General features: G+C 36.5%; 1 protein-coding gene across 1 annotated transcript in view; it reads left to right on the top strand.

Annotated features, from left to right (window-relative positions):
- Nucleotides 1-2,614: 2,614 nt before the first annotated feature.
- Nucleotides 2,615-16,458, top strand: part of AADACL2 (arylacetamide deacetylase like 2) — a 34,223-nt gene continuing 20,379 nt past the window's right edge. Inside the window, exons 1-2 of the mRNA XM_007086295.2 lie at nt 2,615-2,752; nt 6,918-7,140. Of these exons, the coding sequence (XP_007086357.1) occupies nt 2,615-2,752; nt 6,918-7,140 (361 nt within the window). The remainder of the gene's footprint in view (nt 2,753-6,917; nt 7,141-16,458) is intronic.

Genomic DNA, 16,458 nt, shown 5'->3' with positions numbered 1-16,458 from the left:
GAGAGAACTTGAGAAGCTTTTTCTAGGAAAAGAGATACGACAGAAGCTCCAGAGGGCTTATATGGCTTGTTGCTCTAGGATAACTTTCAGTAGTTGAAGTTGACCTGGATTGTGGGATCAAAGGAGAGACTCTGTGAAGATGACTAGAACATACAATGTGATACGGAAAAATTTGGATTTTATCTTGGAGGAAATGGGAAAAATATAAAGATGTTTGAGATTGTCCAATCTGCATAGAATTGAGATGATACTCCACAGATGTTAGTTGACTGATTATAATATTGTGTGGTGGAAACCTGTGGGGAAACTAAGCACACTTTGCTGTCAACTGAGTGCATGGTGTTTTTGTAATCTCACAAGCCAAAGGCCAAAAAATGCCAAACGAAACTATTGTATGCAAAAAACATTACCTTTCTTTCATTTAGTGAGTAAAATAAAATGAAGATTAAAGACAGACCTAGTACGATGCTGTTGACAGCTCTTTAAAGTAGGAAAAGACCCACAGCCATTGAATCTTGGAGGAGATGGTATTAGTTTTATTCCTTCTTCATGTTGTGCATCTGATATGTTCTCCTTCCATACTGAACAATGGTGACCCAAGGGACTTGCAAAATTGCGAAAGTTAGAGATCTTTAGAAACCTAGGGCTGAATCTAAGGAACTGCAAAGTGAAATAAATTTGGGGGGCATTTTCTCCTTGTCTTCACCCCTCTCTCTAGCTCTTCAGATGCTTTTAACATTTGACTACAGTCAGAGATCTAAAGTCCCCCTATAACCTCACTACATAGATCTGGGTCTTCTTGGAAGATCCCATACTCTTAAGTTGCCTCTTTCCTTTGATGTCAGCAGTAATAAAATAATACTAGTAATATTACACAGGTAATATTTCTTGACTGCTTACTATGTGTTAGGCAAACTGTGTGATCAAAGTAATTCAGTCATTACATCAGATACCTCTGTTCATCTTTCCAAATATGAGAAAAAACCATGTCATGACAATAACAGGTAATATTTCTTGATTGCTCACTATGTGTTAGGCAAACTGCCATGATCAAAGTAATTCAGTCATTACATCAGATGCCTCTGCTCATTTTTCAAAATATGAGAAAAAACCACATCAGCTACATGATATCTGGCTTTTGAAAAATTCCAACACCTTCTGCATACTTCTTGGCATATGTTACTTTGATTATATCTCCTAACTGCTTCTGATTAGGGCCTTCATGTTCACACAGGTACAGCAAATATTTAGCCTGATAACATTATTTCTGTTTCTTCCCAGTCCCCTTCTGTGAGTGTGTGTGTGTGCATGCATATGTGCATGGGGTGGGGGTGGAGTAGGAGAGACATGTGATGTGAAGGCAGAAACTTTATCTTAACTTTAACTCTATTCTCCTCTCAGTCTTTGTCATCAATGAACACTCCTGATTTTAGTTTTCAAACTTCATTGTTGTCGGTGAACTTGAGATTTCCCCCTTCCCAATATTCGTAAGCATTAATTAATCACTTAACTTGTTTATACATTAATTTATGAAAAATATGTATTTAGCAATTGAATGTGATCAAAGAGTTACATAATTAGGGTAGGTCTGTTAGTACCAGTTTCTCCAGGAAAGTTCCAGTTTAAATGCATTATTAATAGTGAAAGCACTTTTTAAAGTGTTGTAGTTTGAAAAACAAATAATATTCCTAAATTACGACTGGGGGATTCAGGGAAACTGCAATGTAAATGAACAAAAATAAAAATTGTAGTAATAAAGTTTAGGAGAGACTTTGAAGTTAATACTTATGCTTTCAAGAGGTCCAGTATATACTTAAATTAGACTCCTGATTGAATTTAATTCTATCACTAAAATTTACTTTCTTTAAGTCCTAATCTCTGGGAATGAGCTTGAGAATTGTGGATTTATTGATTTATGACTGTTCTTTTAATTCCTAGGGCCTAGCAGATCAGACAGAAAATCTCCAGTGCCTTACATCTCTAAAGAACATTGAAATGATCAGCTTTATGGACAGGAGCTTCTCAGGCTATCTTAGGTTGCAGCAAGCGTAAGTCCAATATTTGCGCTCGTGGTTGCCTGCCACACTAGGCTACTTGGTGTAGATTGATTTTAAAGATTTACCAGTTAACCATTAGAATAATGTCAGTATACAATCACTTAAAAAAGTGTTTCCTGAGATACTTATACCGAGCCTTGTTGTACTTCAGACTATTGAAGTTCCAACTTGATGAATAATGTCATGTGGAAAAGTCGCCACACCCCTTATCTTTTAGCTCAAATTTTGGTCCAGCACAACAAGCAACAGAGTTAGTAATCCATGCTAATTTCATGAGCCAGGATCTTGATGAAATATTAGCTAGGTTTTTTTTAAAACCTCTTCTTACAAAATGCTGCAACCAACCAATCACAAAATTGGATTTTATGGCTTATTAAGAATTCTCATCTAGGCTCTGACTCACACCTATGGTGCTTTAGGAAGATGACAGCGTCACAGGGTGAAGAAACACTGTGGGAGTTGCTTAATAATAATTAAGGCTTGAACTAATGTTTTGCAGTATCTGTCTCAGAATCTCTTTTTCTCAGCACTGTGAAGAGACTGGAGAAAGAGATATTATGGGGTTCAAAGCTCTCTGTTTGGGTCTGCTTTGTGCTCTCTGTGCTTCTTACATTTATATCACCATTCCAGGCAACATTGAAGAATACTGGAAAGTAATAGCCTTATTTACAGTTGCTAAAACCTGCACATTTATGGTAAGATTAACATTTTTTATTCTGGATATTGGAATGCCTTGTTGACTAAAAATCAGTGCTTACGAACTTTTTAGAAATTACTGTTTTGAAATAACCATTGCTTCTTTGTTAGAAAAAATTACACAAAATTAACTAAAGTTATAAAACTAGCTATATCTACATCTGTGCAAACAGAGTAGGACAGAATTCTTGCTTCTAAGGAGTTTGTATCCAGATGTAAAGTTTGTGTATACTGTGATATGCATAAGTGGTATTCTTGACAGGAAAGCTTTGAAGCTTACTTGATACCTTACATTTGAGTTATATTTAACGTATTTGAGTTTCCAGTTATATTTTACTTATATATAAGTGATACTTATCAACATTATTGAGACTTGTGCCTATTTGGTGTTAATTTAGGGCTCTCAGTATTTCATTGGTTTCCACTGCTTATCTTTTTTTAAATTTTTTAAGGTTTATTCATGTTTTAGAGACAGAGACAGAGCATGAGTGGGGGAGGGGGAGAGAGAGAGGGAGACACAGAATCCAAAGCAGGCTCCAGACTCTAAGCTGTCAGCACAGAGCCCGATGCAGGGCTTGAACCCACGAACTGTGAGATCATGACCTGAGCTAAAGTCGTACACTGAACCAACTGAGCCACCCAGGTGCCACTCCATTGTTTATCTTTAATCAAAATTTCTAGATTTCAGAGATTGTCTGACTTGAAATATGCAGGGTCGATTATGAATTCAAGCAAAAACAGCTCTTGGTAAGGGAGAGATATGGTTAGAATAGCATTTTTCAGCTCTTAGAATACACAGGTTTTCAGTAATGTATACTTCTCTGAATCCCCACTACCTTCCGACTATTTGGACCAGTTTACAGAGGAGGAAAAGAAGTTCAGAGGAGCTCACGCAGCTAGAAACTGACCACTTCAAAATTTGAAGCCACAAATGCCTCATTCCAAAACTTGTACTCTTTCTGCCAAATCAAGTGGCTCCCAGAAATGTCGTTTGATGACGGAAACAGTAAGAAGCTGAAAGGAGAAGACAAAGCAGCAGCAAATGATTAGAGAAGAGAGAACAATCTATGATATAAGGAGAGGCTGTCCCGTGGTACTTTGCACAGCAGACAGTGGTTCTGTGAAAACACAACTATCTCCTCTCTGCATCTGCCGAGTCCTGCTATTTCTCTCCCTGATCACTTCTAGCGGCTGACCTTAAGCATAACTGCCTCTTTCTCCAATGCTCCTACTCCTTGATTTAACGTAACATGAAAGAAGATGTGGGGAAACAAGTGCCGACTCCATAGTCTTTTCCTTTTTCAGCTACAAATTATTCCCACCATTGTCCATCTATAACACAATTATACACTTTATAGATTTCACATTGTATATGGATTGCTCTTTATTTTTACAAAGATACTAAGAAGAGCACCCATGTATTTACTTGCAAGATTATTCTAGTAAAATTAACAGTCCTTGGCTGTTCTCAAAAAAAATTATTCTTGTCAGTACTGAATTTTGTAACTCAAAGTTGAGATACCAGAAGATAGATTACTGTATCATAGGAAATGGAAGTGAAAAGTAAAGTTTTTGAGTAAGTAATCTTGATAAATAAAATGCATTGCTATGGAGTCATATGTTAACTTGGAAGGCTGAGTTTGGTAAAAGAAAGCATGTCCAATCTTCTAAACTTTCCTTAATCCCCCATTGTACATTTTTAACCTATAAAATGGGGATATTAATCATAAATACTTTAAAGGATTGCTCTGAGAATTACAGATAATGTATGGTAGAACAGCACAAAATAATCTCTAAGGTGATACTTTTGTTATTCAAAAATACTTACCAGCTCAAAAACATAAAATGTCTGAGAAATGAGAAAAAAAAAGCAATTCACTTTTTAAAATTCACTTCACTAAATGAAAAATTAGCTTAATTACCCATTTCCCAAAATCTTGCCTTAAAGGACACTCTACCTGATTATATTCAGTTAGCATGAAATTACTTAAGAATTTTTAGTAGTAAAGAATACTTAAATAAGGCAAGATTCATTAAATACATACATGTAGTAGGCACTCCTCTATGTATATTAGAAGTCCTAACTCACTTAGATCATACAACAGCCCACTGAGGGATTTGTTGTTATTATTATGATTACAATTGTATAGATAAAAAATTGAGGTAGAGCGTAATTTGCTTCAGATCATATACTCAGTAAGTGATGGTATAAGTGGTTGGTCTGGAAAAATGAGTGCAGATTTGGCTTTGACCTTTACTGGCTGCAACTTAGGGCTTCTGCATGCTTCCTCATTGTTAAAGTATAGGAATTAGACATTCTCTAAGACCCTGTAATACCATACTCTGAAATAATTGTAGGAATGTGTGTGATGTACTATTGACCATGTATTTTTAAGTTTTTTTCTTTTGAGTAAACTGCCCAGTGACATGTCACGAATTTCCTAGAAAAGTTATCAGAAATAACAGGGAGATATTTTTTTTTCAGTGCTATCAAATATGGGATTTGAGAGATGGGGGTTGGGTGCTAGGACACAGCTATTTAAAGTTGAAAACAGGGCATTAAACAAAAACAAAAATAAACTATTGGGACCTCATCAAGATAAAAAGCTTCTGCTCAATGAAGGAAACAATCAGCAAAACTAAAAGGCAAACTACAGAATGGAAGAAGATATTTGGAAATAACATATCAGACAATGGGTTAATATGAAATACCTATAAAGAATGTGTCAAACTCAACACCCAAAAAACAAATAATCCAGTGAAGAAATGGACAGAAGACATGAACAAAGACTTTTCCAAAGATGACATCCATATGGCTTACAGACACATGAAAAGATGGTTAACATCACTCATCATCGGGGAAATACAAATCAAAACCACAACAAGATACCACCTCACCCCTGTCAGAATGGCTAAAACTAACAACTAAGGAAACAACAGATGTTGGCAAGAAGGCGGAGAAGGAGGAAGACTTTTGCACTGTTGGTGGGAATGCAAACTGGTGCAGCTACTATGGAAACCAGTGTGGAGGTTCCTCAAAAAATTAAAAATAGAGCTACCCTACAATCCAGCAATTGCCCTACTAGGCATTTATCCAAAGGATACAAAAGTACTGATTTGATGGGGCATATGGACTCCAGTGTTCATAGCAGCAATAGTGACAATAGCCAAATTATGAAAGGGCCCAAATGTCCATCAACTGATGAATGCATAAAGAAAATATGGTGTGTATGTATGTGTGTATGGGTATGTGTGTGTGTATATATACATATACCCATACCCATACACACACACACACACACACACACACACACACACACAAATTGAAATACTACTCAGTGATGAAGAAGAATGAAATCTTGCATTTGCAACGATATGGATAGAGATAGAATATATTTTGCTAAGCAAAATAAGTCAGGCAGAGAAAGACAAATACCATATGATTTCATTCATGTGAAATTTAACAAACACAACAGATGATCATAGGGGAAGGAAAGGAAAAATAAGATAAGAACAGAGGGAGACAAACCATAAGAGACTCTTAAATACAGAGAACAGACTGGGCATTGTTTGAGGGGACGTAATTGGGAGTATGGGTTAAATGGGTGATGAGCACTAAGGAGGGCACTTGTTGGGCTGAGCACTGGGTGTTATATGTAAGTGATGAATCACTGGGTTCAACTCCTGAAACCAATACTACACTGAATGTTAACTAAATTGGATTAAAATAAATAAATAAAAAGCATTTAAAAAAAAAAGATAACCAGGGCATTAAATAACTGTTAGTGTGAGCATAAGAGAACTTTTAAAATTTTGGATTAGATAAAATGAACAATAAAGAAGAAAAATATGACAACATTCCTATAAAACAAAAAGAAAAGAAAAGATGTTATAAGACCTGGAAATTTTCCAGGTAAGAATTTACAATTATAAAATAACTGCAAGTTAATTGACAGCTTTTGAATGACCCAGTTACTAATAAAATACAGGATACTTGAGATTTTCAAAGGCAAAAAAGTATGGAATAAAGTGTATACAGTATTACTTGGAAATAAATATTACAAATATTCTATTTCTGTCCATTTTCCTTATGTTTTATTTTCTCTTTATATGCATTTGGTGTAATATAAGATGAAAATGTTCAATTTGGTTTTGCTTTTACAGGATATGTGTTTTGAAAACTTAGGTATTATGAAACATGGGGACTTAATTTCCATGATAGTCAGTCTGGACCATACACAGCCACTCTCAGATGAAAATGTCACAGTGACCGACACAACATTTGTTGATACTCCAGTCCGTTTGTACTTGCCAAAGAGAAAGTCAGAAATCCGAAGACCAGCTGTCATCTATATTCATGGTGGTGGTTTTTGCTTTGGAAGTTTCAGTAAGTTTATCACATAAGGAAAAAACTATAACTGGCAATATGTTTTTGGTATAAGAAATATTTAATATAAATATACATACTTATATGTATAATAGGGATAAGTATAGCTATAAATATTAGATATTGAACATAGACATATGTTTGGAGAAAAATAGGCAGACCATTATTTCTGTTTTTGTTTTGCTTGGTTTTGATAAGCTCTTTCTTCTCAGCTTCCATATTGAATCAGCTCATAACAAATGAAAATAAGACATGAAGGAGTCAATTAGTACAACTTCTTTTCTGTGACATTAGAATATATTCAGGAGCAGAAACTTTGAAGTGATATGGATGTTATAAACAGTAAATTGGAATCACATGTTGGTTGCTACAAGATCAAGTTTGTAAATACCAATAACAATAATGCTAACAGTTAGTAAAGCTTAGAATGATAGCTAGTTTCAATTCTTTTAAAGGAAAACACAAAATAGACATAGGTTACATTAAACTCCTTCTTATGAAGTCTAATTTCCCCGTTCATTTCTGGCTATGATTTAAGAGGAATAGGTAGAAGATTCAAGCCAAAAACATGAATAAATTTTCCTTCATGAAAGCTTTGGAAAACTCTTTGATAGAATGGTGCTGGTATATCAGGAGGAGGCACCATTCTATTTAATTAAACAAATGAAGAGAATGGAGGAAAGATAAACAGATAAGAAGTTATTTTTTTTAACCTTTTGCCTTTCTCTAAGCCTCATTGGGTTCTAAATAGTGAGAACCTTATAAAAATATGTGCATATAGGAAGCTACACTTCACCAAACAAAAGTTGTGAGGATTAGTCACAGAGAAAATTGGCATGGAAAATTGATGAGGCACAAACACTCAGATGAATATACAAAAGGCCAAAACAGACTGAAATTTTGGCTTTCCAGATTTCTCCTTCCTAGCTTTCTGACAACTAACAAATTAGAAATAATATATAGTCAGTAAAATTTCATAGTGACTTGTCAAAAGAAAATTATTTACGTGATTTAAACAGAGGTTAGAGAGTTTAGTTGGCCAGGCTCACTTGAAAATCATTTGATGACCCCACAGGTCCTCATTTGAAGAAGGATGATGGGATTTGGGTTTGGGTTTTGGGTAGGATAAGCTGGGAAAAATTGAGTCCTTGTAATTCCAGCTCAGGAGGCAATATTCAACTTTAACCAAAACTCGTGGGTGGGGCTTGGTCCCTGTGTTCATGTCCCTTGGTTGGTTGGTTGGTTGGTTGGTAGATTCCTGAAAACCATCCCAATAGTCACTATTGAATTTACGATCATCCTTACAAGTATAGGATGATAGCTTGCCTCCAAGACAATAATTAGTGAGAACAATTCTGCTTTTTTTTTTTTAATTTATGTATTTTGAGAAAGAGAGAGAATGCAGTAGGGGTAAGGGAGAGAGAGAATCCCAGGTAGGCTCTGAGTTGTGAGCACAGAGGCCAACATAAGGCTCAAAGTCATGATCCATGAGATCATGACCTGAGCTGAAATCAAGAGTGGGACACTTAACTGACTGAGCCACCCGGGCAGCCCAGTCAAAGCAATTCTAGGTCAGGTAATAGGATGTGGTAAAGATCAAGACTCTTGGAAAGATGTGATTCATAGGTGAATTTTATAACATCCAGGGAAGCAGGTATTCTGAATGTCCTTCAGGAAGTCCTCATAAAGATTGCTTTCTTTCTCAAAGATTTTAAAAGATTCTGGAAAGTGAATTCTAAAGCACACACTGTGACAAGGAAGGGAAGGACAGTCATGGCGTACTTCTAGTAATGTATGAAGCCCTAAGACAGTGCTTCTCAAATTTTAGTGTCTCAGCATGACCTAGTAGACTTGTTAAAAACTCTTGGGCCTGGCCTACAGAATTTGTGATTCAACAAGTAATGGTGGGGACCGATGATTTGCATTTCAAATTAATTTCCAGTTGCTGTTGATGATACTGATCCGGGCACTACACTATGCTTGACTGCTTGTGGAGATCAATGACCTGTGCCCTGCGGTGGCTCAGAAATCCTGTCCCATGTATCTGAGTTCTGTCTCTCATTCGTGTGTCACTCACGGCCTGTTTGACTCTAGGCCTCCCAGTGCCTCCCACTCAGCTAGAGAGCAAGCTTGTTGCTATTTCAGAGGAAAGAGGGTATGAAGGATTGTATGCCCTCACATTTCGAACGCTGTGTCCTTGGCTCAATCCCCCCTTCTGTAAGTTTGTTATCCACCATATCCATCCTTGGCTCACTTCTTTCTAATATTCTCACAGGAATATCAGACAAAATCTGTTGACAAAATCACTCTTTCTCCTTTTGCTCCATATCATATACCTCTTTCCCTCTTATTTGGCTTCATCAGTGTATCTCCATCAATACTCTGTTTTTTTGCTTTTTAACTTTGAAAAACATGTTATGCTCATTTTTATCTTGAAAAAATATTTTTCCACTTGGCCATGAATTCCTCTGTCTCATTAGTCCCTTTGATTTCCTTTTCCTTCTCAGACCAATTTGTATACACTGTAGGTTCTAGGCCTTCCCTATTTCCTTCTTTACCCACTTTAATTAATTCCTCGATCTCTCTACTCTAATGCATTTGATGAATACTAGTCTCTTCTCCTCTTTGACATTCTCACTGCTGCTCCTTTTTCTTTCTATGACAAAGTATCTCCTAGATTTCCTCTGTTATTCATTGTTTTCTCATCTCCCTCCCTCTCTCATTTAAAAACAAACCAAGCAAACAAAATAACAGGTTTCCCATACTTACTCTTCATGAATATTCTTGTCCCCCAGAATTCTCTCCCTATCTTTGGGATTTGACTGTACATACTCTCTTTTCCAATCCCTGATCTCCTCGAAATACCCACATGCTGCTGACATCCAGTCCTGAATCTGCTTCTCTGACACTGTTCCTGAGTCCTGATTCCACATATACACCTATCACTTAGACATTACAACTGGACAAATCAAAGACATCTCAAGCTCCACATGACCGAGTATAATTTATTGTCTTGTGTCCGAATGGCCTCAGAAGAAACAAACAAAAGAACCACTATCGATCTAAAGCAACATTGAATGCTCTCAGTAAATAGCACTTATGATCACGTAATTATAGTTCCTTAGCACTTACATCTAATTATCATATCCCATTCATTGTACTTCTGAACATTTTGACTTCATTAACACAATTTAGTACTTCGTCATCTTTTACAGATAATCTTTTGTGATGTCTCTGCCTCTTCCCTGCTCAACCTTATTTCATCTTCTACACTTAGTATACTGGATCTTTCTATCATGCAAGTCTGATTATATGATTTCTTTGTCTAAACTCTTCACTTTTATCACTTAATAAATTTAAATCCATTAGCATAGTGTTCAGATTTCCAGGTTCTTACATTTTAACTTGCCAACTTAGTCGAAATGCTTTCACAGTATTTTTTTTTTAATTTTTAATTTCATTTTTTTACTTTATATTCAAATGAGTTAGCATATAGTGCAACAGTGATTTCATGAGTAGATTCCTTAATGCCCCTTACCCATTTAGGCCATCCCCCTCCCACAACCCCTCTAGTAACCCTCTATTTGTTCTCCATATTTAAGAGTCTCTTATGTTTTGTCCCCCTTCCTGTTTTTTAATTTTTTTTTACATTTATTATTTTTGATAGAGACAGAGCACATGTTGGGGAGGGGCAGAAAGAGAAGGAGACACAGAATCTGAGGCAGGCTCCAGGCTCCAAGCTGTCAGCACAGAGACAGATGTGAGACTCGAACTCACAAACTGTGAAATCATGATCTGGCCGAATTTGGATGCTTAACCAACTGAGCCACCCGGGTGCCCCTGTCCCCCTCCCTATTTTTATATTATTTTTGTTTCCCTTCCCTTATGTTCATCTGTTTTGTATCTTAAAGTCCTCATATGAGTGAAGTCGTATGATATTTGCCTTTCTCTGACTAATTTTGCTTAGCATAATACCTTCCAGTTCCATCCACGTTGTTGCAAATGGCAAGACTTCATTCTTTTTGATTGCTAAGTAATACTCCATTGTATGTATGTATGTGTGTGTGTGTGTGTGTGTGTGTGTGTGTGTGTGTATATATATATATATATATACCACATCTTCTTTATCCATTCCTTCATCGACGGTCATTTGGGCTCTTTCCATACTTTGGTTCTTGTTGATAGTACTGCTATAAACATTGGGGTGCATGTATCCATTCAAAACAGCACACCTATATCCCTTGGATAAATACCTAGCAGTGCAATTACTGGGTTGTAGGGTAGTTCTATTTTTAATCTTTTGAGAAACCTCCATACTGTTTTCCAGAGTGGCTGCACCAGGTTGCATTCCCACCAGCAGTGCATAAGAGATCCTTTTTCTTCGCATCCTCGCCAACAGCTGTTGTTGCCTGAGTTGTTAATGTTAGTCATTCTGACAGGTGTGAGGTGGTATCTCATTGTGGTTTTGATCTGTATTTCCTTGATTATGAGTGATGTGGAGCATCTTCTCATGTGTCTGTTAACCATCTGGATGTCTTTTTTTTTTTTAATTTTTTTAATGTTTATTTTTGAGAGACAGAGAGAGACAGAGTGCAAATGGGGGAGGGGCAGAGAGAGAAGGAGACACAGAATCCGAAGCAGCCTCCAGACTCTGAGCTGTCAGCACAGAGCCTGATGTGGGACCTGAACTCACAGACTCTGAGATCTTGACCTGAGCCAAGTTGGATGCTTTAACTGACTGAGCCACCCAAGCACCCCAGAACTGGATGTCTTCTTTTGAAAAGTGTCTGTACATGTCTTTTGCCCATTTCTTCACTGGATTATTTGTTTTTGGGTGTTGAGTTTGAACAGTTCCTTATAGATTTTGGATACTAACCCTTTATCTGATATATTGTTTGTAAAAATCTTCTCACATTCTATTGGTAGCCTTTTAGTTTTGCCAAAAGTTTCCTTCACTGTGCAGAAGTTTTTATTTTCATGAGGTCCCAGTAGTTCATTTTCTCTTTTGTTTCCCTTGCCTCCGGAGACATGTTGAGTAAGAAGTTGCTGTGGCCAAGATCAAAGAGGTTTTTGCCTGCTTTCACCTTGAGGATTTTGATGGCTTCCTGTCTTACATTTAGGTCTTTCATCCATTTTGAGTTTACTTTTGTGTATGATGGAAGAAGGTGGTCCAGGTTAATTCATCTGCATGTCTCTGTCCAGTTTTCCCAGCACCATTTACTGAAGAGACTGTCTTTTATTCCATTGGATATTCTTTCCTGCTTTGTCAAAGATTAGTTGGCCATACGTTTGTAGGTCCATTAGTGGGCTCTCTATTCTGCTCCATTGATCTAAGTGTCTGTTCTTGTGCCAGTACCATACTGTCTTGATGATTACATATATATATATTAATTGATGGTTACAGCTTTGTAGTACAGCTTGAAGTCTGGGATTGTGATGCCTCCTGCTTTGGTTTCTTTTTTCAAGATTGCTTTGGCTATTCAGGGTATTTTCTGGCTTCATACAAATTTTAGGATTATTTGTTCTAGCTCTCTGAAGAATGCTGGTGTTGCATTGGATATATAGATTGCCTTGGGTAGTATTGACATTTTAACAATATTTGTTCTTCCTATCCAGGAGCATGGAATCTTTTTCCATTTTTTTGTGTCTTCTTCAATTTATTTCATAAGCTTTCTATAGTTTTCAGTGTATAGATTTTTCACCTCTTTGGTTAGATTTATTTCTAGGTATTTTATTTTTTTTGCGTGCAATTGTAAATGGGATCGAGTCCTTGATTTCTCTTTCTGTTGCTACATTGTTGGTGAATAGGAATGCAACCGATTTCTGTGCAACCCAGTCAACGCACCAATTTCTGTGCGTTGATTTTATATCCTGCAACTTTGCTGAATTCATGAATCAGTTCTAGCAGTTTTTTGGTGGAATCTTTTGGGTTTCCATAGAGAGTATCATGTCATATTAGAAGAGTGAAAGTTTGACCTCCTCCTGGCCGATTTGGATGCCTTTTATTTTTTTGTGTTGTCTAATTTCAGAGGCTAAGACTTCGAATACTATGTTGAATAACAGTGGCGAGAGTCGACATCCCTGTCTTGTTCCTGACCTTAGGGGGAAAGCTGTCAGTTTTTCCCCATTAAGGATGATATTATCGTTGGGTTGTTCATATATGGCTTGTATGATCTCGAGGTATGTTCCTTCCATCCCTACTTTCTTGAGGGTTTTTATCAAGAAAGCTTTGTGTATTTTGTCAAATGCTTTCTCTGCATCTATTGAGAGGATCATATGGTTCTTTCCTTTCTTTTATTGGTGTGATAAATCATGTTAACTGTTTTTCAGAACCAGCCCTGCATCCCAGGTATAAATCCAACTTAGTCGTGCTGAATAACTTTTTTAATGTATTGTTGGATCTGGTAGGCTAAAATCTTTTTGAGGACTGTTAATCAGGGGAATTGGTCTATAGTTCTCCCTTTTAGTGTGGTCTCTGTCGGGTTTTGGATTCAAGGTAATGCTGTCTTCATAGAAAGAGTTTGGAAGTTTTCCTTCCATTTCTATTTTTTGTAACAGCTTCAAGAGAATAGGTGTTAACTCTTCCTTAAATGTTTGGTAGAATTCCCCTGGAAAACCATCTGGCCCTGGACTCTTGTTTTTTGGCAGATTTTTGATTACTAATTCGATTTCCTTACTGGTAATGGCTCTGTTCAAATTTTCCATTTCTTCCTGTTTCAGTTTTGGTAGTGTATATGTTTCTAGGAATTTGTCCATTTCTTCCAGATTACCCATTTTATTGGCATAAAATTGCTCATACTATTCTCTTATTATTGTTTTTATTTCTGCTGTGTTGGTTTGTGATCTCTCGTCCTTCATTCTTGATTTTATTTATTTGGGTCATTTCCTTTTTCTTTTTGTTCAGACTGGCCAGTGATTTATCAATTTGGTAATTCTTTCAAAGAACTAGCTTCTGGTTTCATCTGGTTTTTTTTGGTTTTGATAGCGTTAATTTCTGCTCTAATTTTTATTATTTGCTGTCTTCTGCTGGTTTTGGGTTTTATTTGCTGTTCTTTTTCCAGCTCCTGAAGGCATAAGGTTAGGTTGTTTATCTGAGATCTTTCTTCCTTCTTTAGTAAGGCCTGGATTGCTATATACTTCGCTCTTATGACCGCCTTTGCTGCATCCCAGAGGTTTTGGGTTATGGAGTTATCATTTTAATTGACTTCCATATATTTTTTAATTTCCTCTTTAACTGCTTGGTTCCCCCATTCATTCTTTAGTAGGATATTTTTCAGTCTCCATGTATTTGAGACCTTTCCAATTTTTTTCTTGTAGTTGATTTTGAGTTTCATAGCTTTGTGGTCTGAAAATATGCACAGTATGATCTCGATATTTTTGTACTTACTTAGGGCTGATTTGTGTCCCAGTATGTGGTCTATTCTGGAGAACATTTCATGTGCACTGGAGAAGAATGTACATTCTGCTGCTTTAGAATGAAATATTCTGAATATATCTGTTAAGTCCATCTGGTCCAGTGTGTCATTCAAAGCCATTGTTTCCTTGTTGATTTTTTGAATAGATGGTCTGTCCATTTCTGTGAGTGGGGTGTTGAAGTCTCCTACTATTATGGTATTACTATCGATGAGTTCCTTTATGTTTCTGATTAGTTGATTTATATATTTGGGTGCTATCCCATTTGGTGCATAAATGTTTACAATTGTTAGGTCTTCTTGTGGATAGACCCCTTGATTATGATATAATGCCCTTCTACGTCTCAATACAGTGTTTATTTTCAAGTCTAGATTGTCTGATATAAGTATGGCTAATCTGGCTTTCTTTTGTTGACCACTAGCATGATAGATGCTTCTCCATCCCATTATTTTCAATCTGAAGGTGTCTTTAGGTCTCAAGTGGATCTCTTGTAAACAGCATATAGATGGATCTTGGTTTCTAATCCATTCTGTTACCCTTTGTCTTTTGATTGGAGCATTTAGTCCATTGACGTTTAGAGTGAGTACTGTAAGATATGAACTTATTACCAGTATGTTGCTTGTAGAGTTGGAGTTCGCTGGTCCTTTCTAGTCTTTGTTGCTTTTGGTCTTTATTTATTCGTTTGTTTATTTTTTCATCTTTTCTCCCATCAGAGAGACCCCCTTAAAATTTCTTGCAGGGCTGGTTTAGTGGTCACAAACTCCTTTAATTTTTGTTTGTCTGGGAAACTTTTTATCTCTCCTTATATTTTGAATGACAACCTTGCTGGATAAAGAATTCATGGCTTCATATTTTTCTGATTCAGCACACTGAATATATCCTGCCACTCCTTTCTGGCCTGCCAAGTTTCTGTGCATAGGTCTGCTGCAAACCTGATCTGTCTTCCCTTGTAGCTTAGGGACTTTTTTTTTTTTTACCTTGCTGCTCTCATGATTCTCCCCTTGCCTGAGTCTTTTGTGAATTTGACTCTGATATGCCTTACTGATGGTCAGTTTTTGTTGAGTCTAATGGGGGTCCTCTGTGCTTCCTGGATTTTGATGTCTGTGTTTTTCCCCAGGTTAGGAAAGTTTTGCACTATGATTTGCTCACATAACACTTCTACCCCTATTTCTCTCTCATCCTCTTCTGGGACCCCTATAATCTGATGTTGTTCCTTTTAGTGAGTCACTGATTTCTCTAATTCTTAAATCGTGCTCTTTTTCCTTAGTCTCCCTCTTTTTTTCTGCTTCATTATTCTCCATATGTTTGTGCTCTATATCGCTGATTCTCTGTTCTGCCTAATCCATCCTTGCCACCGCTGCATCTGTTTGAGATTGCAGCTCAGTTTTAGCATTTTTTAATTTCATTGACTAGCTTTTACTTCTTTTATCTCTGCAGAAAGGGATTCTTATCTATTTTCGACACCAGCTCGTATTCTTATTATGGTGATTCTTAATTCTGGTTCAGACATCTTGCCTGTATCTGTGTTGGTTAAGACCCTGGCTGTCGTTTCTTTCTGCTCTTTCTTCTGGGGTTAATTCCTCTGTTTCGTCATTTTGATGGGAAAAAAGAAATTAATGAGGTAGAAAAATTAAAATAAAAAAATTAAAATTAAAAAAATATTAAAATTAAAAAATTAAAAACAAACACACACACAAAATGGAATAAATCATGCTAGATCCTAGGTGTGTTTTGGTCTGGGTGTTGAAAGTGCTTGATAGATTAGAGAAAAGGGAAAAAAAAAAGGAAATCATTTGAAAATTTTAAAAAATGAATACACTGAAGTAGACTAAAATGAAATGACGGTAGTAAAATAGAGTTTGGAAAAAATTACAAAAAAGTAAAAAATATAGTAGAAAAAATTTA

This window comes from Panthera tigris, chromosome C2 (genome assembly GCF_018350195.1).
Source record: "Panthera tigris isolate Pti1 chromosome C2, P.tigris_Pti1_mat1.1, whole genome shotgun sequence".
Taxonomy (NCBI): Eukaryota; Metazoa; Chordata; class Mammalia; order Carnivora; family Felidae; genus Panthera; species Panthera tigris.
Note: the sequence above shows the minus strand (reverse complement) of the source record. Positions and strands in the feature narration are given on the sequence as shown.